The sequence below is a fragment of the Propithecus coquereli genome, unplaced genomic scaffold (genome assembly GCF_000956105.1).
Source record: "Propithecus coquereli isolate 6110/MARCELLA unplaced genomic scaffold, Pcoq_1.0 Scaffold137, whole genome shotgun sequence".
NCBI classification, from domain to species: domain Eukaryota; kingdom Metazoa; phylum Chordata; class Mammalia; order Primates; family Indriidae; genus Propithecus; species Propithecus coquereli.
The window spans coordinates 73,001-91,946 of record NW_012137969.1 but is presented as its reverse complement, the minus strand read 5'-3'; the positions used below and the strand labels follow the sequence as shown (position 1 = coordinate 91,946).

The 18,946-nt window shown below is 55.6% G+C and overlaps 3 protein-coding genes across 9 annotated transcripts in view; 1 reads left to right on the top strand and 2 right to left on the bottom strand.

Annotated features, from left to right (window-relative positions):
- Nucleotides 1-11,070, top strand: part of SRRT (serrate, RNA effector molecule) — a 12,309-nt gene extending 1,239 nt beyond the window's left edge. The window contains exons 3-20 of one of the 4 annotated variants that reach the window (XM_012639053.1): nucleotides 3,562-3,690; nucleotides 3,945-4,091; nucleotides 4,349-4,537; nucleotides 6,381-6,550; nucleotides 6,688-6,872; nucleotides 7,063-7,161; nucleotides 7,245-7,362; nucleotides 7,560-7,714; nucleotides 8,055-8,116; nucleotides 8,216-8,294; nucleotides 8,611-8,799; nucleotides 9,156-9,329; nucleotides 9,409-9,562; nucleotides 9,723-9,916; nucleotides 10,103-10,259; nucleotides 10,435-10,536; nucleotides 10,655-10,781; nucleotides 10,879-11,070. In XM_012639053.1, the coding sequence (XP_012494507.1) occupies nucleotides 3,562-3,690; nucleotides 3,945-4,091; nucleotides 4,349-4,537; nucleotides 6,381-6,550; nucleotides 6,688-6,872; nucleotides 7,063-7,161; nucleotides 7,245-7,362; nucleotides 7,560-7,714; nucleotides 8,055-8,116; nucleotides 8,216-8,294; nucleotides 8,611-8,799; nucleotides 9,156-9,329; nucleotides 9,409-9,562; nucleotides 9,723-9,916; nucleotides 10,103-10,259; nucleotides 10,435-10,536; nucleotides 10,655-10,781; nucleotides 10,879-10,954 (2,506 nt within the window). In that variant the 3' untranslated portion in view covers nucleotides 10,955-11,070. Of the gene's footprint in view, nucleotides 1-3,561; nucleotides 3,691-3,944; nucleotides 4,092-4,348; nucleotides 4,538-6,380; nucleotides 6,551-6,687; nucleotides 6,873-7,062; nucleotides 7,162-7,244; nucleotides 7,363-7,556; nucleotides 7,715-8,054; nucleotides 8,117-8,215; nucleotides 8,295-8,610; nucleotides 8,800-9,155; nucleotides 9,330-9,408; nucleotides 9,563-9,722; nucleotides 9,917-10,102; nucleotides 10,260-10,434; nucleotides 10,537-10,654; nucleotides 10,782-10,878 lie in introns of all 4 variants that reach the window. The other 3 variants (XM_012639051.1, XM_012639054.1, XM_012639055.1) reach the window with 3 other exon arrangements.
- A 131-nt stretch (nucleotides 11,071-11,201) lies between these two features.
- UFSP1 (UFM1-specific peptidase 1 (non-functional)) lies at nucleotides 11,202-11,763 on the bottom strand. The gene has a single exon (XM_012639050.1). It carries the CDS (start codon nucleotides 11,679-11,681, stop codon nucleotides 11,253-11,255), a length of 429 nt encoding a protein of 142 aa, XP_012494504.1. The 5' UTR covers nucleotides 11,682-11,763; the 3' UTR covers nucleotides 11,202-11,252.
- Nucleotides 11,764-12,297: 534 nt separating this feature from the next.
- Nucleotides 12,298-17,975, bottom strand: ACHE (acetylcholinesterase (Yt blood group)). 4 transcript variants are annotated; one of them, XM_012639047.1, is made up of 5 exons: nucleotides 17,812-17,975; nucleotides 15,194-16,275; nucleotides 14,359-14,843; nucleotides 13,483-13,652; nucleotides 12,298-12,632 (listed from the first exon to the last, which is right to left on the bottom strand). In XM_012639047.1, exons 2-5 carry the CDS (start codon nucleotides 16,253-16,255, stop codon nucleotides 12,511-12,513), a joined length of 1,839 nt encoding a protein of 612 aa, XP_012494501.1. In that variant the 5' UTR covers nucleotides 16,256-16,275; nucleotides 17,812-17,975; the 3' UTR covers nucleotides 12,298-12,510. The 4 variants fall into 4 exon arrangements, with proteins under 4 accessions (XP_012494501.1, XP_012494503.1, XP_012494500.1 ...); XM_012639049.1 differs by having other exon boundaries at nucleotides 14,359-14,579; XM_012639046.1 differs by having other exon boundaries at nucleotides 12,298-13,378; nucleotides 17,812-17,924.
- Between the last annotated feature and the right edge of the window lie 971 nt (nucleotides 17,976-18,946).

The window sequence follows — 18,946 nt, the reverse complement described above, 5'->3', positions numbered from 1 at the left end:
GGCTAATTTTTTCTATATATTTTTGGTTGTCTGATTAATTTCTTTCTGTTTATAGTAGAGACGGGGTCTCGCTCTTGCTCAGGCTGGTTTCGAACTCCTGAGCTCAAACAATCCACCTCGGCCTTCCAGGGTGCTAGAATTACAGGCGTGAGCCACTGCACCAGGCTGAAAGTGTGCATTTTGTTGTTAGTAAATCATACCTCCAAAAGATTGCTTCAGAAAAAGTAATAATATAGAATTGATCTGACTGGAGAGTTTGTCAGACCAGATCCCTGACAAGATATGATTAAATTTCTTGTCATCGTTTTGCCTAAAATCTTGGAGTTCTTTGGACAGTGCTAACTGGGTTAATTGATTATGAGATGTGGTTATTGCCTTTAGGGTCTTATAGTGTGGACTTGGCAAGGGGGTTAGATGGCCTTGGGTGATCTGTAAATGAGCTCATAAGAGATAATCATAGGCGTGGTGGCTCATGCCTGTAATGCTAGCACTCTGGGAGGCCGAGGTGGGAGAATCGCTTGAGGTAAGGAGTTCGAGACCAGCCTCAGCAAGAGAGAGACCCTGTCTCTACTAAAAAAAATAGAAAAAATTAGCTGGGCTTGGTGGTGCACACCTGTAGTCCCAGCTACTTGGGAGGCTGAAGCAGGAGGATCCCTTGAGCCCAGGAGTTTGAGGTTGTTTTCGGCTAGGCTGACCCCACGGCACTCTAGCCCGGGCAACAGAGCGAGATTCTGTCTCAAAAGAGATCATCATAAAGATGGTAAGTGTTGAGGGACAAGTTTTCAGGGTAGAGGAGATGGTGTCAGAGCCACAGGAAAGTGACACTAGACTTGACTTGGAGAGATGAGTGGCGATTTCCCAGACATGGATAATGTGAGCAGCTTGGAGTTGTGGACATAACGTTGTGTGCTGAGAAGAACACATATTCCAGTTTGGTTAAAGTCATGGTTCTCAAAATGTCCACAGACTCCAGGGAGTCTGCAAGGCTAAAATTTTTTTTTATGGTAATACTTAGATGTTATTGTCATTTTCATGGTGTTGACATTTGCACATATGGTGCTATAGCAATGATGGGTAAAACTGCTGGTGCCTTAGCACAGATCAAGACGGTGACACCAAAGAATTAAAAAAATAAAAATAAAAAGAAGCCTGTTTCACTTATTGTCCTTGATGAGGCAGTAAAAAATTTTAATTTTTTTAAGTTGGACTCTTGTCTTTTTAGTACATGTGATGAAACAAGTGTGCATAAAGCACTTCTACTGCATATAGAAGTGCAGTGGTTACTTTGAACAAGAGCCTTTCTGCGATTGAGTTTGAGCTGAACTAATAGCTTTTTTCCATAGGATGCCATTTTTACTTGAATGAATGACTGTTAGAGTGGTTGTTCATACTCGGGTGTTTGGCAGATGTTTTCTTGAAAATGAATTGAGAGAACCTGTTACTTCAAAGAAAGCTGTCAGTGTTTGTCGCTAATATGAAGTGGAACTTCCCGGTGAAAACTAAAATTTTGGAAAATTTGTATCTGCCAGTATGAGTTTAAGAGCTTCCTAGTATTTAAAGACTTTTCTGATGAGATAGGTAGTGATGCTGATGAGTATGGTATTTTGATACTGTATGAGACATCAAGATCCATTCAGAGAGCAAGATAGAACAATAGATTTGAACGCAGCAAAGTATGAAATGATCACTGATACGGTTTTAGATCGAACATTCCAACTAGCCCTCCTTTGTTCCTTTGTGTGTGGGTTTTGTTTTTTTTTTTAAGACAAAGTCTTACTGTTGCCCAGACTGGAGTGCAGTGGTGTCATCATAGCTCACTGCAACCTCAAACTCCTGGGCTCAAGCAATCCTCCTTCCTCACCCTCCAGAGTAGCTGGGACTGTAGGTGGATGGCACCATGCCCAACCAATTTTTAAATTTTTTAGTAGAGACGGTTTCACTACGATGCTCAGGTTGGTCTTGAACTCCTGGCTTCAAGCAAGCCTCCCACCTTGGCCTCCCAAAGTGTTAGGATTATAGGCACGAGCCATGGAGCTGGGCCCCCAACTAGCCTTTAGAAACTAACTCTTGTTTTGGTTAGTATCAAAAGAGAATATCCACAGTTATCTGAAAAGGCTATTCAGCTATTCCCTTTTCCAGTTATATATCAGTGTGAAGCCAAATTTTCTTCATATTTTTCAACCAAAACAAAATATCTTCAACAGATTGAATGTAGAAGCTATCTTCTATTAAGCCAGACCCTCGAAGAGATTTTTAAAAATGCAAAAACAATGCTACTCTTCTCACCAAAATTTTTTGGGAAAATAGTCACTTTTCATAAAAGCCTGTAATTTATATTAATGGATAATTTTAAAATTAGTAGGTATTGAAATTTTCTGTTTTAATTTTGAACATAGTATTAATAGTTATAACACACATAAGCAAAAACTCTTTGGTGTTCTCAGTAATTTTTGAGAGTATATGGGGGTCCTAAAACCAAAAAGTTCAAAAACCGCTGGGTTAGAGCAAAGGGTTTTTTTGGTTGTTGTTAAGCTGGGGATGGGGGTGGCTGGTGACTGGTGGAGAAGCCGCAATGACCCCAGGAACTGAGGTTTTAAACAGTGTTGTTTACTGGCATTTAAGCAGGGGCATGGCATGATCAGATTTGTGTTTGAGAAAGGTTCCCTTGACAGTAGAGTAGAAGAGGTGAGACCAGAGACAGGTAAACAACCACTACTGCAGTTCCAGGAGAAATGACAAGGACGAGGACTAGGCCCGTGTTTGTTGGGATAGCAAAGAAGAGGACAGCTTCGGTAGGCATTGAGGTAGAGGGTTAATAGGATAATGGCAAATTAGTGGTGAGGGTAATGTTGGATAACTGGGTGGACAGTGGTAAATTGATACGACTGAGGGTGGGAAGCAGGGAGGAGGGAGACAAGCTTGGGCCCATAGTGGTGGGACTCACAGGCTCAGTTCTGACGGTGGACTTCTAGTAGGGGATTATTTTTTTTTTTTTTTTCAGACAGAGTCTCACTTTGTTGCCTGGGCTAGAGTGAGTGCCGTGGCGTCAGCCTAGCTCACAGCAACCTCAAACTCCTGGGCTCAAGCAATCCTTCTGCCTCAGCCTCCCGAGTAGCTGGGACTACAGGCATGCGCCACCATGCCCGGCTAATTTTTTTCTATATATATTTAGTTGTCCAGATAATTTCTTTCTATTTTTAGTAGAGACGGGGTCTCACTCTTGCTCAGGCTGGTCTCGAACTCCTGACCTTGAGCGATCCACCCGCCTCGGCCTCCCAGAGCGCTAGGATTACAGGTGTGAGCCACCGCGCCCGGCCTAATAGGGGATTATTAATGTGGGTCTGGAGCACAGGAAAAAGGCCAGGCTGCAGAATGGGTTCGAGAGCCATCAGTTTGTGGGTGCTGGCTGAATCATGGAATTAGACAACAGTCGTTTTCTGTTTAGAGTAGTTTTAGGCTTTTAGTCTGGTATCTCAGGTGGGATAGGAAGGGCCTATCCAGGAGTGTGCCATGGCACATCTAGCTGTATCTTTCATTTCCTTTACTTGTTCTTACCTCCAGAGAGTGGGACCGTGGCCGTGAGCGCCGCAGTCGAGGTGAATATCGTGACTATGACCGGAATCGGCGAGAGCGCTTCTCGCCTCCCCGCCATGAACTCAGTCCCCCACAGAAGCGCATGAGGAGAGACTGGTGAGATGGCAACAGTTTCTCTCTCTTCTCCTTAGCCTCAGTTCCACCTGGGCCTCAGCTCTCTTTCTTCATCTCTGCTAAAACCTTGATCCTTTCCTTTTCTCAAATTTCCCATACACCCATTATTTCTTTGCCCCTTTAAACCCTTGGGTGAGACCACATTCTGTGTATGCCCCTCCCCCTGTCCCATTCACCTTTGTGCTCTGGAGAGATGGTTCCCTTCTCTGTCTGACTTTTGTGTCCCCCACCCTCAGGGATGAGCACAGCTCTGACCCATACCACAGTGGCTATGAGATGCCCTATGCTGGGGGGGGTGGGGGCCCAACTTATGGCCCCCCTCAGCCCTGGGGCCACCCAGATGTCCACATCATGCAGCACCATGTACTGCCTATCCAGGCCAGGTAAAGACCTGGGGTTCTTGGGTTCTTGGGAGGAGGGAGTTGGCAGACTTCAGGGAGGGATCGGGTTGCTGAAGGCCATGGCTGGAGCCAGGCAGTGGGGTAGGCACATAGAGCAGTGCCTGTGGGGTGGTACCAATTGGTGCTTGGGGTGATGTCCATGGTGGGCAAAGGAAGGGGGCAGCTGGCTACCTTGGCCCCCCACAGTCCCCCACCTTTTTCTACCACAACCAAGACTTCCTGACTGGGGCTCCCCCTAGGCTGGGCAGCATCGCAGAGATCGACCTGGGTGTGCCTCCACCAGTAATGAAGACCTTCAAGGAGTTTCTCCTCTCGTTGGATGACTCTGTGGATGAGACGGAGGCAGTCAAGCGGTATAATGATTATAAGCTGGATTTTCGAAGACAGCAGATGCAGGATTTCTTCCTGGCTCATAAAGATGAGGAGTGGTGAGTGCCCCTACTTCCCTGCCACCTTTTCCCTGGCATGTGTCCCCTGGCCCCACCAGTGGAGCTGCAGCCCTGTCCTCCCATTTTGCCCTATTTGGAACTTCCTGGGGGCGGGGGACGGGAAGTATAACAGCATTGGCTGATGGGGTCTCCCCCTTCAACAACTGCCACGGCCCCCTTCCCATCTCCCTTTCCTGCTGTCCTCAGAGAGTGGGACACCTCCAGGCTGCTGGCCAGAGCCACCAAGCCTCTTGGGGCAGCAGACAAGCTGCTTCCCACTTGCTGGTATTGGGTCATTGTCATTCCTGATCGCCAGGACCCTGTGTGGCTGTGGCTTCCTCCCAAAAGCGACGAGTGAATCCAGACAAGTAAAGCAGAGATCTCAGGGTCATTTGACAGAAAAAGAATTTTAATTTTTTTTTTCCTTTTGTGGATGTTTTAATTTTAATCAACCATCTTTTCCCCCCTTCCTGCTCCTCCTCCTCCTCCTCCTCATCCTCTTTCTGCTCCTCCTCCTTGAAAAGAGCCAGAACTGGGAACTACACCCGCTCATCGACGGAGCTCGGAGCAAACCCACCTCCACCCCCACCATACCCAGCCCATACATGAGCCCCTGGGCTGAGCCACGGTGTCCCGGCCAGGCAGACAGGCAGGGCACTGCTGTGCACAATGCAGCGGTTTAGCTGAATGTGATTGCTCAGGTAGTCAGTCAGTCAGGGCCCCCACCGCGGAGTCCCGCAGGGGTGGGGCATCTAGGCCGGGCGCCCCAGCCAGGAGCCAGCCGGTGGCCCACCAGCCAGCATGGGCCCTGGGCGCCGCTAGTTAAATCTTGAGCTCTGTTTGACCAAGCGGCCAAGGTAAAGATCCTGGAGGTGACGCCTGCGGCTTTCCTTTCCTCTTATGCGCCACTTGTTCTGTTCTGTCTTTGCTGTCCTCTTTCTAATTGCTCTGTATGTCTTTTTCTTAATCTCTTTCTTTCTTTCTCTGTTCCTGTTCTTGCTCCCTGCCTAACACTTCTGTTTCTGTTTTTGGTTTTTTCCAATTTCTCTGTCTGGTCTTTAGTTTTTCTCTTTGTTTTTGATTTCTGGGACTTTCTCACACTTTCCCTTTCCTTCATTTCTCCTTTTCCTCATACTCCTAATTTTGCCTGTTTTTTTTCCCTGAGGTCCTATTTGAAATGTTTTATTTGTTTTATGCTCCACCCTAATCCTGTAGCCCTTTCCTTTCTCTATCCCTGTGGGCAGTACCTGAAGCTATAACAGCACTTCAGTTTCTCCCTTTGGTCTTTCCCTGTCCCCTCACCATCTTGCTTATCTTCCCGAGGGGGGAGAGAGGTGTCCTGCCTTTGGCTTTTCCTATCTGGTGCTTTTCAGGTTTCCCTCTGTCTTCCACCTAGGGGTGGAGGGAGTTGGTGGGAGCAGTTCTTTTAATGATGGTAGTTTGGGGTTGTCAAGGAGAGGGAGGTTCTTCAGGGCATACTATTTCCTGAGCCTTCCTCTCTGAAGCTGTGGGAAACATCTTCCTATGTTAGTGTTTCCCAGAGACTCAGGGTGATAAATCTGCCTCTCCAACCCTAGCCTCCCCCTGTAGTCACTGGTCTTCCCAAATCCAGAGCTCTTAGTTCCTGGTTCTCCCCCAAATCTTCTTGGAGCACACCCTCTGGTTCCTTGTGGGGTGTTGGGTGGTTCTAGTGCACCCCTATCCCCTAATCTCTCTGCTTTTTGACCTTTTGTGGGTGTGAGAGGATGGGGACTATGCCTGGACTTCTCGGGGCCCCTCCCCACATCCTGGTCCTGGCCTCTTAGTGACTATTTTGTCTTTCCCTTCCCCCATTCCTTCCCAGGTTTCGGTCTAAGTACCACCCAGATGAGGTGGGGAAGCGTCGGCAGGAGGCCCGGGGGGCCCTGCAAAACCGACTGAGGGTATTCCTGTCCCTCATGGAGAGTGGCTGGTTTGATAATCTGCTCCTGGACATAGACAAAGCTGATGCTATTGTCAAGATGCTGGATGCAGGTGTGTGGATTTGGAGGGGTGGCAGACATCTAGGCCCCTTAGGAGTTTTGGTGTCTGATGACCAAGATCTTGGGAAATAGCAGGTTGGAAGAAACACAGGGCCCTTGGATTGTGACCCTTGCTCCCTTTGTTGGTAGCTGTGATTAAGATGGAAGGCGGCACAGAGAATGACCTTCGCATCCTGGAGCAGGAGGAGGAGGAGGAACAGGCAGGGAAGCCTGGGGAGCCCAGCAAGAAAGAGGAAGGCCGGGCTGGACCAGGCCTGGGGGAAGGAGAATGCAAGGCCAACGATAAGGACGACAAGAAAGAAGGTGGCAAACAGGTCTGAGTAATGCAGCTTCTGAGTGCTGTCTCGGAGGGTGTGGGGGAGAGAATGCAGCATCTTTGGTGGTGGAGTTGCATGTAGGGCTTGGGTGGGGAGAAAGTGTGCTCCTGGGCTCAGCTGTGGAGGGTGGCGGCAGGGGGGTGGGGGGGCTCTGATAAAGGTCCACAGCGATTGTCTCTACCTGTAGGCTGAAAATGACAGTTCTAATGATGACAAAACTAAGAAATCTGAGGGTGATGGGGACAAAGAGGAGAAGAAAGAAGACTCTGAGAAGGAAGCCAAAAAGGTAAGGTGTCTCTTGCATGGGGTCGGAACGTTGGGCTGGGGTCCAGGTTACTTGACTCATCCCCTCTGCTCTGGCTCTCACAGAGCAGCAAGAAGCGGAATAGGAAGCACAGTGGTGATGACAGCTTTGATGAAGGCAGTGTGTCTGAGTCTGAGTCTGAGTCTGAGAGTGGCCATGCTGAGGAGGAGAAGGAGGAGGCTGGTAGGTTTTATTTTCTGCTTCTAGTCCATTCTCTTCCTACTTAGTGGGGGTGGCAGGAGGTGAGAGGTTGGTGAAATTGATGGGAGCTGGCTCTTAGGGGAAGACTTCTCTGATGGGGGACAGTAACAGCTTCTGTTTCTTTCCTACCAAAATCAATAATAAAAATTCACTAACTCTTACCACTTCCTGCATAGAAGAAGCACTCAAGGAAAAGGAGAAGCCCAAGGAAGAAGAAAGGGAGAAGCCTAAGGATGCCGCAGGGCTGGAGTGTAAACCCCGGCCCCTGCATAAGACATGCTCTCTCTTCATGCGCAACATCGCGCCCAATATCTCCAGGGCTGAGATCATTTCTGTGAGTGGGGAAATGAACTTGAGGGCAGGGGCTGATACCCAGGATATGTTCCTTTGGTGGGGTGGAGAGAAGGCAGTCGGCAATGCCTTTGACAGATACCCCTGTTTCACTTAACAGGGAGGCCCCCTTCCCATGGGCCTGTGCCCTTCAAGGGCTGGTCCTTATTGTACCGTTTGCTTTCAGGTGCTGGCATTCTTCAGCCCATGACTGGTTTTTTTCTTGCTTGAGGATGGGAAGGATTAAAAGGCAGTTTCCTAGGGTTTTGAGGACAATGGGGATTGGAGGAAGAAGCAAATCCTTGAATCATTAAGTGGGGTTTCTGTTCCTCTGCTTCTTGCAGCTTTGTAAAAGATACCCAGGCTTTATGCGTGTGGCACTATCAGAGCCCCAGCCAGAAAGGAGGTGAGGAACTAGGTACCTTGGCGAGAAGGTGCGGGGGAAGGTTAATGGCCAACACCATTCCCACTTCTGGACTGTGCTGACATTTTCTTTCTTGTGTAGGTTTTTCCGTCGTGGCTGGGTAACTTTTGACCGCAGTGTTAACATTAAAGAGATCTGTTGGAACTTGCAGAATATCCGAGTGAGTGCTGGGAATGGGACTGTCTTAGGGAAGAGAAAATGTGGTTCTCCAAGTCTGCATGACCTCTGACTTCTTTGTTCATTTGTTGGTCCATTCATTCTGTGCCCTCTTTCATCTGCTCAGTCACTCCCATTAATTGTTTACTCTCATGTCTGGGCTGGGCTTTGGGGTTGTTACTATGGACTAGACATATCTGGTCCCTGCATTCAGGGAGCTCACAGTCTAATCAATCACTGGTGCTCTCAAGAGGGGCCAGTCTTTGAGTTGTTGCTTCTCAGGCAAGCGTTGGGAGCTTTCTGATTCTGTGTTCCTCCAGCTCCGGGAGTGTGAGCTGAGCCCTGGTGTGAACAGAGACCTGACCCGCCGCGTCCGCAACATTAATGGCATTACCCAACACAAGCAGATTGTGCGCAATGACATCAAGCTGGCAGCCAAGCTGATCCATACGCTGGATGACAGGACCCAGCTCTGGGCCTCTGAGCCAGGGACACCTCCCCTGCCAACAGTCAGTGACTCCCTTATGGAACTTTTTCAAAAACAGCTGATATCACCTCATCTGCCATGGGCACCTCTGACCTCACTTGATCTGTAGCATTGACCCCTTGTATCCTCCTGCCTGCTCACTTGTTTGCCCTTCCTCGTCTGGGTAGTACCTCCTCCAGCTTCCAGCAGAACAGACTGACGTAGTGATCATTTGTGGGCTATGGTAGAACAAGTAACAAGAATGAAGGCAGATACTGAGGGGGCAAAGATAACCCTGAACTCTATTGCCCCTCACGTTGCCTTTTCAAATGCATGTGTTCCTGGGTTACCTACACTAGGTTTTTCTCTGCCTCACTTGGCCCTCTTCCTCCTTGCCAGAGCCTGCCCTCGCAAAACCCAATCTTGAAGAATATCACTGACTACCTGATTGAAGAAGTCAGTGCTGAGGAGGAAGAGCTGTTGGGGAGCAGCGGGGGAGCCCCCCCAGAGGAGCCTCCTAAGGAAGGGAACCCAGCTGAGATCAATGTGGAGCGGGATGAGAAGCTAATCAAGGTGCCAGCAGCATACGGGGCGCGCCTCAGGGTGGCTGAGGGGCGAGAGTAGGGAACTGAGAGCTTCTTGTTTCCCTTAGGTTTTGGACAAACTCCTTCTCTACTTGCGGATTGTGCATTCCCTGGATTATTACAACACCTGCGAGTACCCCAATGAGGATGAAATGCCCAATCGTTGTGGCATAATCCACGTTCGGGGGCCCATGCCACCCAACCGCATCAGTCATGGAGAAGGTACGCTCCAGGTTCCCATTCCCTTTTTGTTCCTCTTTCTTCCCAGCTGCCCTTAGTCCTCCGGTGGCAGTCTTTTGCCACCTCTCCTCCATTCCCCTCCCCCCTCCTATTCTTGCTTCTGGCTTTCTCCTTCAACCTCCTTTCTGTTCCCAAACTACAGTGCTAGAGTGGCAGAAGACATTTGAGGAGAAGCTGACTCCACTGTTGAGTGTGCGAGAGTCTCTTTCAGAGGAAGAGGCCCAGAAGATGGGTCGAAAAGACCCTGAACAGGAAGTGGAAAAGTTTGTCACCTCTAACACCCAGGAACTGGGCAAGGATAAGTGGCTGTGTCCTCTTAGTGGCAAGAAATTCAAGGTCTGGGATGTTAGAGAATTGGTTGGGTAGAATTGTGGGAGGTGGGGTTGAGACAGGAGGTAGGAGTGGGGGGGGCGGGGTACTGCTCACTGCATGGCAGTAGGGAGGCTGATGATCCTTCCAGGTTGGGCCTGGGAACGAGGGAACCCACGTAACTTGCCGTCCTGATCATCTCTCTCCACCCAGGGTCCTGAGTTTGTACGCAAACATATCTTCAACAAGCATGCAGAGAAAATTGAGGAAGTAAAGAAGGAGGTGGCATTTTTTAACAACTTCCTCACTGATGCCAAACGCCCCGCTCTGCCTGAAATCAAGCCAGCCCAGCCACCTGGCCCTGCCCAGAGTAAGATACGATCCATGAGGGTCGTTCCCTCTACCTTAACTGTCCACGGATTCCTGTTTCTCTTTAATGTGCCATCCCCTGAGGAGTTTCTGCCCCACCCCTCAGGCTGTAGTCCTGGAAGTTAGTTGCCCACTTCCCTCTCCCCCCGCAGTAATTCATGGCCCTGTCCGTGTTGTACTCCCCCCAGGCCTGACCCCGGGACTCCCCTACCCACACCAGACTCCCCAGGGCCTGATGCCCTACGGTCAGCCCCGGCCCCCCATCTTGGGCTATGGAGGTAAGTATAGGAGGGAGATGAAAGGCCTTGGTGGTTTTGTGGGACTGGGAGAAAGAAAACTTAGCTAGGATGTAGTTGAAGTCAAAGGTTTTCAACTCAACATTGATCTTTTTCATAGCTGGTGCTGTCCGCCCTGCAGTCCCCACAGGAGGTCCTCCGTACCCCCATGGCCCATATGGTGCTGGCCGAGGGAACTATGATGCCTTTCGAGGCCAGGGAGGTTATCCTGGGAAACCTCGAAACAGGTAAGAATGAGGTAAGATGTCCAAGCTTTCTTGTGTCCTTCAAACTCCCTTTCAGGAACCCTCAGCTCTCATCCTGTTTTACCTCTTTACCTGACAGGATGGTTCGTGGAGACCCAAGGGCCATTGTGGAATATCGTGACCTGGATGCCCCAGACGATGTTGATTTCTTTTGAGCCATGCACCTTTCCTCACTCTTGGTACCGCCTAAACTTGTTCCTGCCTTGTCCTATCCAGCTGAGAATTTTTTGTACGAACAGCCCTACCGCCAATAAAAGCACTTCCATAGTGACTCCTGACTAGACTGTTACATACCTTCCCAAATCCTCCCAAATGTCAGCGGGGCCATGTTACCTGGGCCTTGCCACTTTTTTATTGATGCTAAAGGCTTCAGGTTTTGCTGGGACCCCTTTCTGGTAAATAGGAGCACATGTATGGGATCAGGAGCGAGTCTCAGTTCTGGGACCTTTACCCTCAGTCCAGGGCATGCTGCTGCTTTTCGGCGTCATGGCTGGTCAAGCACAGGTTGTAGAAGGAGTTCGGGTCAAAGGCTGTGCTTACCTCCCGCCAGCCCACCCACCCAGCAGCCTGTAGTTCACTGGGGCTTTTTGGAGGGCCCCAGTAGTGAGGGTCCAATACCAGGACATAGGCTTCCGTGCCTGGCCCGATGCAGACTCCCAGCAAAGCCTTGGACTGGGCGTCCGCATCCCCCCCCACCATCACAGGGCCCCCACCTCCTGAGAAATGGGAGTAGAGCCTCTCCAATTGCCCCCGAATCCCCGCTCCACGTGGCACATGGCACAGGCGCCCCTGAGGCCCTTCGAAGTGAGTGAGGCAGAGGCTGGCCTCTACACAGCCGATCCAGTTTCGGGAGCCCCGGAACCCGGGGGGCTTGTCGCCCATGTCCTCCAGGGCCGCCTGCACCGCGGCCAGTCCAGGTACGCCCGCGGGCTGGCCCTCTGGCCACGAACACAGCGTCTGTATTGTGCGGTAGCCGCAGCCCCAGCCCCTGTCGTCCAGCCCATCGCAGCCGTAGTGATAGTAGAGGTAGTGACCCGAGACGACCGCCAAGCGAGCGGAGCCGCGGCATGGCGGGTCCAGGCCCACATGGACGTCCTTCAACAGCTCCAGGGCGGTCCGCAGAAGCAGCGGTCCCGAGGCCAGGCAGACACGTCCTCCTGGCGGCGCGGAGCGAACTCCAAGAGGAACTCCGGGCTCCAACACTTACTCTCGGCCCTGGGTCTTAGGCTGGCCGCCGGCGGCGGGCTCCAGTGACCAGCGCAGGGAGCAAGCTGCGACCGCGGGGCTACACGATCGCCGCAGCTCCCATAATGCACCGCCGCGCCCCTCGGCAGGTCGCCGGCCTCATTGCGCAGGCGCGAGCTCCGCCCCGCGGCCAGCGGCCCTCCTCCGAGATCCGCATGTTCGGCGGCGTCTGTTCCCACGCGTGCGTTCGCTCAGCCCCAGTGATTCAGGCGTCCTGCCGCCACCCCCGGCTCCCCAGTCGCGCACACTACTGTGGCTGTAACAGTTTATTGGCAGCCCACAAGGGCGAAGGCACCGCGGGGGGAGCTCAGCCCAAGACATGCAGAGGACGAGGAGCCCCGGGGGAAGTCGGCGGTGGGGTGGGCAGGGTCTGGGGCTCATCTGTGTTATATCCCAGCCCTTAAATAAATACTATATACAGCTAGGGGTCCAGGCGGGGTGGGGGTCCGTGGGGGTCCCGCCTGGGTCACAGGTCTGAGCAGCGATCCTGCTTGCTGTAATGGTCGAACTGGTTCTTCCAGTGCACCATGTAGGAGCTCCAGCGGTGGAACTCGGCCTTCCACTGGCGCTCTGCCTCGTCCAGCGTGTCTGCGGCCACCGCGCCCGGCAAATGGAGGGGGGGCGGATAGGACACGAAGAAGGTCGGGGAACGGACGTGGGGGGGGCACGAGTGCAGGGAGGACATGGAGAAATGTAAGAGACCACGTGAGGTGGTGGAAAGAGGATCAGGAGAATGTGCGAAAGACGGAAGGCGAGAGGGAGGGTGAGGGTAAGGCGGGGCCAGAGACGGATGGCAGGAAGGAGAGAGGAGAAAATGACCGGAAGACGGAGGGGGACAGAAGGCATCAGAAGGGGGAGGGTCCGTGGGTTGATGGGGAAAAGAGAAGACAGAAATGATTGACGGTTATATCCCCACTCGGGGATGCTATTCAACCCCGGGCCTCCTGCCCCCAACATCAGGCTCAGGCTCCAAAGGATAATTTTATAAAAGAATATTGGCTTTCCATTTCCATTTAAACAAAGGCGTGTGGGTCCCTGAGACGGTGGCAGGTCACACTCCCCCGACCCGCCCTGTCCAGTTTGAGTCTCTCGGTTTGAGGAGGGAGGGGGCGCTGGGTCGGAGGTCCCTGAGTGGGCCCTTCCCCACAGTCCGACCACTCATTAGAGGAGGGGCCCCTGAGGCCGGAGGGGGAAAGGCCCAGGTCACAGCCGCAGGAGCCGAGACAGAAAGAGGAGGAGGAGGAGAAGAAGGAAGGACAGGGGGAGGCCGGGCCTGGGCCTCGGGGCAGCCTCCCCATGGGCGGGGCCTGAGCAGGTGCTGGGGGATTCCGAGGCTGGGGGGAGAAGAGAGGGGTTACACCCGGCCAGCTCCCGCTGCCCTCTTTCTGCGCCCCGTACTCCCCCTACTCCCTGTCCCTGCCCGCTGGCCCCTGCGTACCGGTGGCGCTGAGCAGTTTGGGTAGGAAGCGGTTCCAGAAGGCGCAGGCCTGGGCGCGCAGCCCTCGCCGCACCTCCAGCGGCCGCAGGTCCAGGCTCACGTACTGCTGCGCTCCCGCCGTGTACGGTGGCCACTGCGGGGCTTTAGGGTCGACGGGGTCATTGGGGTCTCTGCGGAAGGAAAGGGAGACTCAGCCTGAAGCAGGCCTGCCCCACCCGGGGGATGGGAGTGGGGACGGGGAATGAAGATCGGCAGCGGGCGCAGACGGCGGGCCCATCCCCTCCCGGCGGGCCCTCTGCTGCTCTGCCGCCCTCTTACCGCCCTCCCACCGCCACCGCCCCAAGCCTTCTCTCTCCTCTGCCTTTTCCTCAGTTTCTCTGTTCCATCTTCCTCTTTGTTTCTCCCGTTAAAGAAACCGCTAGGATTTATTGGACCCTTCCCGCGTAACCAGGCCTGGTCCTGTCTCTACAAACATCACGTTGTCTTTCCACAGCATCCATCTGATGCTGGATTGATTGTCCCCTTCTTCTGCCAGGTACTGTTGTGTGTGCGAGGGAGAATGTGTCACAGCTAATGAATCACCACTAGTCCCACTTAATCCAGCTCTGTAGTTCCCACTATGACTGCCAAGTCCTTTGTCTTGGTCTCCCTTTGCCCACCTCTCCTCCTTGCCTTCCTCTGCCTCCGTCCCTGTCTCTTCCCCGCGTCTCCTGTGCCTTTCTCTCTTCCCTTCTGCCTTCTTTGCAAACCTTCCCCTCTCCGGCTCTCCTTTCCTGCCTCTCTCCTGCCGCTCCTCTCTGTGTCTGTGTGTCTGCCTGTCTGTGGGTTCCCCCTGCTTCCCGACCCTGGAGCCTTCTCCCTCTCAGCACTGCTGACCCTGTGCGGGCGAAGTTGGCCCAGTATCTCATCAGTCGCTGGGCAAAGATTTTCTCCGCCGTGGTGTAGTTTAGCGAGGGATTCAGGGGGAGCCCGAAGATGAACTCGATCTCGTAGCCGTGGGGCACCCCCATCCACAGGGGCCAGGAGATCGTGGAGGCACGGTGTTCAAAGACGTAGGCGTAGACCCGGGCACCCTGGGTGGCCAGTTGCCCAGCCAGCTGGGCCACAGGGCACACGACGTTGTGGTCACCCACCACATCACTCAGGGCCTCCCTCAGGCGTGCTGGGTCCTCGGGATGCAGCCAGTCTGTGTAATGCAGGACCACAGCCTCGGCTGCCAGGTCACTTACCTGGGGGACCCCGACCCGCACCCCGGCCAGGAACTGGGCCCGGCTGATGAGAGACTCGTTGTCTTTGCTGAAGCCTGGGGCCCCGTAAACGAGAAAATAGGAGCCCTCATCCTTCACCACACCCACCAGCACCTGGGGGTGGAGGGTGGGATGGAGGGACAGGCACGGACAGACAGGCAGACAGAAACAGATGGACAAAGAACCAGAGAGATGAAGTTACAGACCCAGCACCATGGAGGGAGAGAGTACGAGGTTGGGGAAGGGTCGGAGAGAAACAGGAAATATACCCACAGTTCCTTTCCTCTCTGCCCCACTGACCACCTTGGGATCTGAGCCTTGGGTTTGGGGGTGACCATGGGGCCCAGAAGCCTGGACCTCTGGGAGTGAGTCTGGATGAGCCCTCATGCCTGGGTCCCTGGGGGGAGAGGTGGGGCTGTTGGGACCCAGAGGAACCAGCTCCACCCCCACCAGCCACTAGTCACCTGCAGGCCATGGAAGTCTCCTGCGTTGATGAGGGCCTCGGGCGTGTCACTGAGGAAGTCTCCATCCACCACAGGCACGAAGGAAAATCGGAAGACACTTTCCTGAGGCAGTACGTGCCACTCGTGGTCCACCAGGTCCTGAGCTGGTCGTGTCCGAAGGCAGGCTACCAGCTCTGTGTCATTGCCACCAGCGCTTCCCGGGGGACAGCCCACAAGGCGGGCCAGCAGCGTGGCCCTGCGACGGGCCTCTCCCATGCCCACCGTGGCCCAGGGCCCATTGGGTGCACCACTCTGCAGCACAGCCCTGTGGAACAGCCCCCGGCTGGGCGGGGACAGCAGGTGCATACCCACCGAGGCAGCACCTGCACTCTCCCCAAACAGCGTCACTGACGTTGGGTCCCCTCCGAAGGCTGCCACATTCTCCTGCACCCATTGCAGTGCCAGCCTCTGATCCAGTAGACCAACGTTGCCCGGGGCCTCTCGGCTCCCTGGCAGGGCCAAGAAGCCAAAGGCTCCTACCCGGTAGTTCATAGACACCAGCACAGTCCCCTCGGCTTGTACCAGGAAGCGGCCATCATACACATCCAGGGAGGAGGACCCACTGTAGAAGCCACCCCCATAGATCCAGACGAGGACAGGGGTGGGGGACGAAGGCCTGGGGTATGGTGTCCACACGTTGAGGTAGAGGCAGTCCTCACTCAGTGCACGGTTGGGGTTCCACATCTCAATGCCCTCAAAACCGGGGTACAGGGTGTCCACGTATTGGTAACAGACGCTCTGGAAGGTTGTAGCATCCAACACCCCTGGCCAGGGCCGCTTGGGCTCTGGTGGCAGAAAGCGACGAGGCCCCACAGGTGGCTCCGCGAAGGGAATGCCCAGAAAAGCAGAGACAGGGCCCCCAGGGGCCTTTAGGCGAATGCCCCGCAGCCGGCCACCTCGAACTGTCACCAGCAGCTCTGGGTCCTCCCTGCCCTCAGCCCCTGCCCCTCCTCCCAGGAGGGAGAGGAGGAGGAGAAGGAGTGGGGAAGCCAGGGAGGACGTGTGACACCACTGGGGCCTCATGGCTGCAGGGCAGACAGCGTCTGCTGGGAGAAAGAAAGACAAGGGTGAAGGCCTGAGCGGCCAGGAGGGAGGAGATTAGGGAACAGTTTGCCCAAGGGTTATCACTGAGCTACAGAGGAGGTGGGGCAGGAGAGGGAGGGAGACAGGCAGGGACAAGGACACAGGCCAGCAGGCAAGGGGGGACAGAGATCAGGCAGACACACACACGCAGACAAATGCAGGGAACAGAGATGAATCCTGCCAAGGAATATCCTCCCCTGCCCTGCAGGGGACCCACCACCCTCACCTCTTTTCCCAGGCTGGGTGGACTGGGGTGGGCCCCGTGTGTGCAATGCGGGCACCAGAGGCCGCAGTCTCCTGCACAGGCCACCAGACAGGGGCGCGGCACTCACTGACAGGCAGGGCCTTTAGGGGAGCTTGAGGCAGCATGAAGGATCTGCCCAAGTCTCTCCTGCGTTGGCCAGGACTGGGGCCCTAAGGGGTGGCTTGGGCTTTTGGAGGTGGGAGCCCCAGGTCCTGGAGCACCCCAAATCCTGCCTACCCCACATTCCGCCCCACCCTGCCCAGCCTCATCCACTGTCTGGCACCGTGTTGATACTCGCCGGTTCCCATCAGCTATGCACCCGCCTAGTCTAGCTCCAGCAAACAGGATCGACAGCCCTGGACCCCAGGATTCGAGCCCCCGTCTATCCAAAGCTTCGGTGCTCGCCGCCGCCGGCGGGAGGCAGTAGAGACCGAGAAAAGGTCGGCGCTCCCCGCCCCGAGCCGGGAGCCGGGAATTTGGGGTGGGAGTCTGGCGGCTCGCGGGCATGGCGGAGGGGCCTGAAGGGCGAGCCGGGACGCCTGTGTTCCCGGAGCTCCGGAGATCCCCGGCGACAGGGGCAGGGGCGCTATTTTGGGGCAGCAGCTGTTGCGGTTCCGGCATCTCCAGCCAAGGGATCAAAATTCCCCCGGTGGGAACTCCCCCCCTCTCCCTCCCGGCGGGCACCCCTCACCCGGCCCCCGCCGCCCTGGACTAGGGGTGGTGGTGATGCTGGAGATTAACTAGGAAACCCGAGTGACGCTAATTATAACTCGGGGCTTCCGCTGAGCCTCCCCTTCCCCAAAAATAGAGATGGAGTCTCCGCGGGAGAGGGGTCCTGGGCCTTGGAGGGGGCCTCGGCTGGGCGCTACGCAGGGGGGCTGGGCTCGCGGCTCTCGGGATGGGGGCGCCCAGCCGGCGCCAAGAACCTGCGCAGCAGCTCGGGTTCCGCCCCAATCGGGATGTCTTGCAGTGGCCCCAGACTTGGGGGCTAGCGAGGAAGGGGCGCTCGGGGTCTCCGCAGGAATTCGCGATGAGAGGCGGTGGCCGGCCCCGCGGGGCGCCGGCTCCCGCACGGGCGTCGGCAAGTGCGGTGGGGAGGGAAGAGTTACGGGAGAGTGCGGGGCGGGGGGCTGGGGTCGCTGGGCAGACCCGTCCCGTTTGGGGGCCTGGATGCCTCGGGAGCGCACAGTCTCCCGGACGCGGAATGGGCCGCGGGCCAAGGCGAGGGTCCCGGACGGGGAGGCAGACTCACCTGAGGCGGCCAAGCCGCGCCGGGCCGGGCCGCGCCGGGAGCTGGAGGCGGCCGATGTTCCCCGGCGCAGGCTGAGCCGACTCTGACAGCCGCCGCCTCCGGCCCCCCGCACACACCCCCTCCGGGTCGCGCGGCGCCCTCGCCCGCCCCCGCCCACTGTCTCCGCCCCCGCCCCTCCCGCTTCCCCCGCTGCCACCTCCCCTCCCTCTCCCTCGCTCGGAGTCGAGACCCAGAGACCCCGGGGCCCAGACGCAATCCAGTGACAGACGCCGACAGACGACAGACGCGCAGTGACAGACACGACCCAAAGACCCGTAGCGGCGGAGCAGACACCCACGTGACAGACAGACGGACAGAGCCCGCGGAGAGAGACACACGAAGACGGACAGTCTCATGCAGTGACAGTCACAGACGAACGCAGGGACGGACTTTCACAGACGGACGGACACGCTTGGACACACTGACAGCCTCAGTCGAGGCTGGGGAAGTTATCCCAAAGTGGAGAGCCCAAATAAATGAGCATCCCTGGCCACGACACAGACAGGGGTGGCAGGGGAGGAGCGGCACATGATGTGGTTGAAGACCCCCCTTGGGGATCCGGGTGGCACTGGTGACGTGGGACACTCCTGGGGCTGAGGGGACACCTGTGGGAATGGAGATGTGAACGTAGGATCTCTAGTGGAAATGAGAGAGCTCCCCCATGGAGGAAGGAGACCCCGGGGTAAGAGGTGACTCGGGGACACCTGAAGAGGAAGGCCAACGTGGTGGCACGCGCAAGGCTGCGGGGCGAGGCCTCACTCCGCTGCTGCAGTGGAAACTTCTGGAATCCCCGCGGGTGGGTTTGCGTTGGTTCCCTCACGGGTGACCTCGGACTTTCGTCACCAGGGGCCAGTCGGGGCATGACATCACCACGCCAGGCATTCATTGGCCGCCGCAGCCGGCAGGTGGGAGCGGCCTGGCCCGAGCGCTCCCAGCCTGCTCCGAGGGGCCTGAGCCGCACAGACCCCCACGCCCCGCCCTCCAGGAGGTCCCCCATGGGAACGGTGCTGCCGCAGCGGCGTCCCCACGCCCCAGGTGAAGGTGGAAGCGGCGTGATGCGCCTTCCACCGCGGGCGGCGGGCTCGTGAGCCCGGGG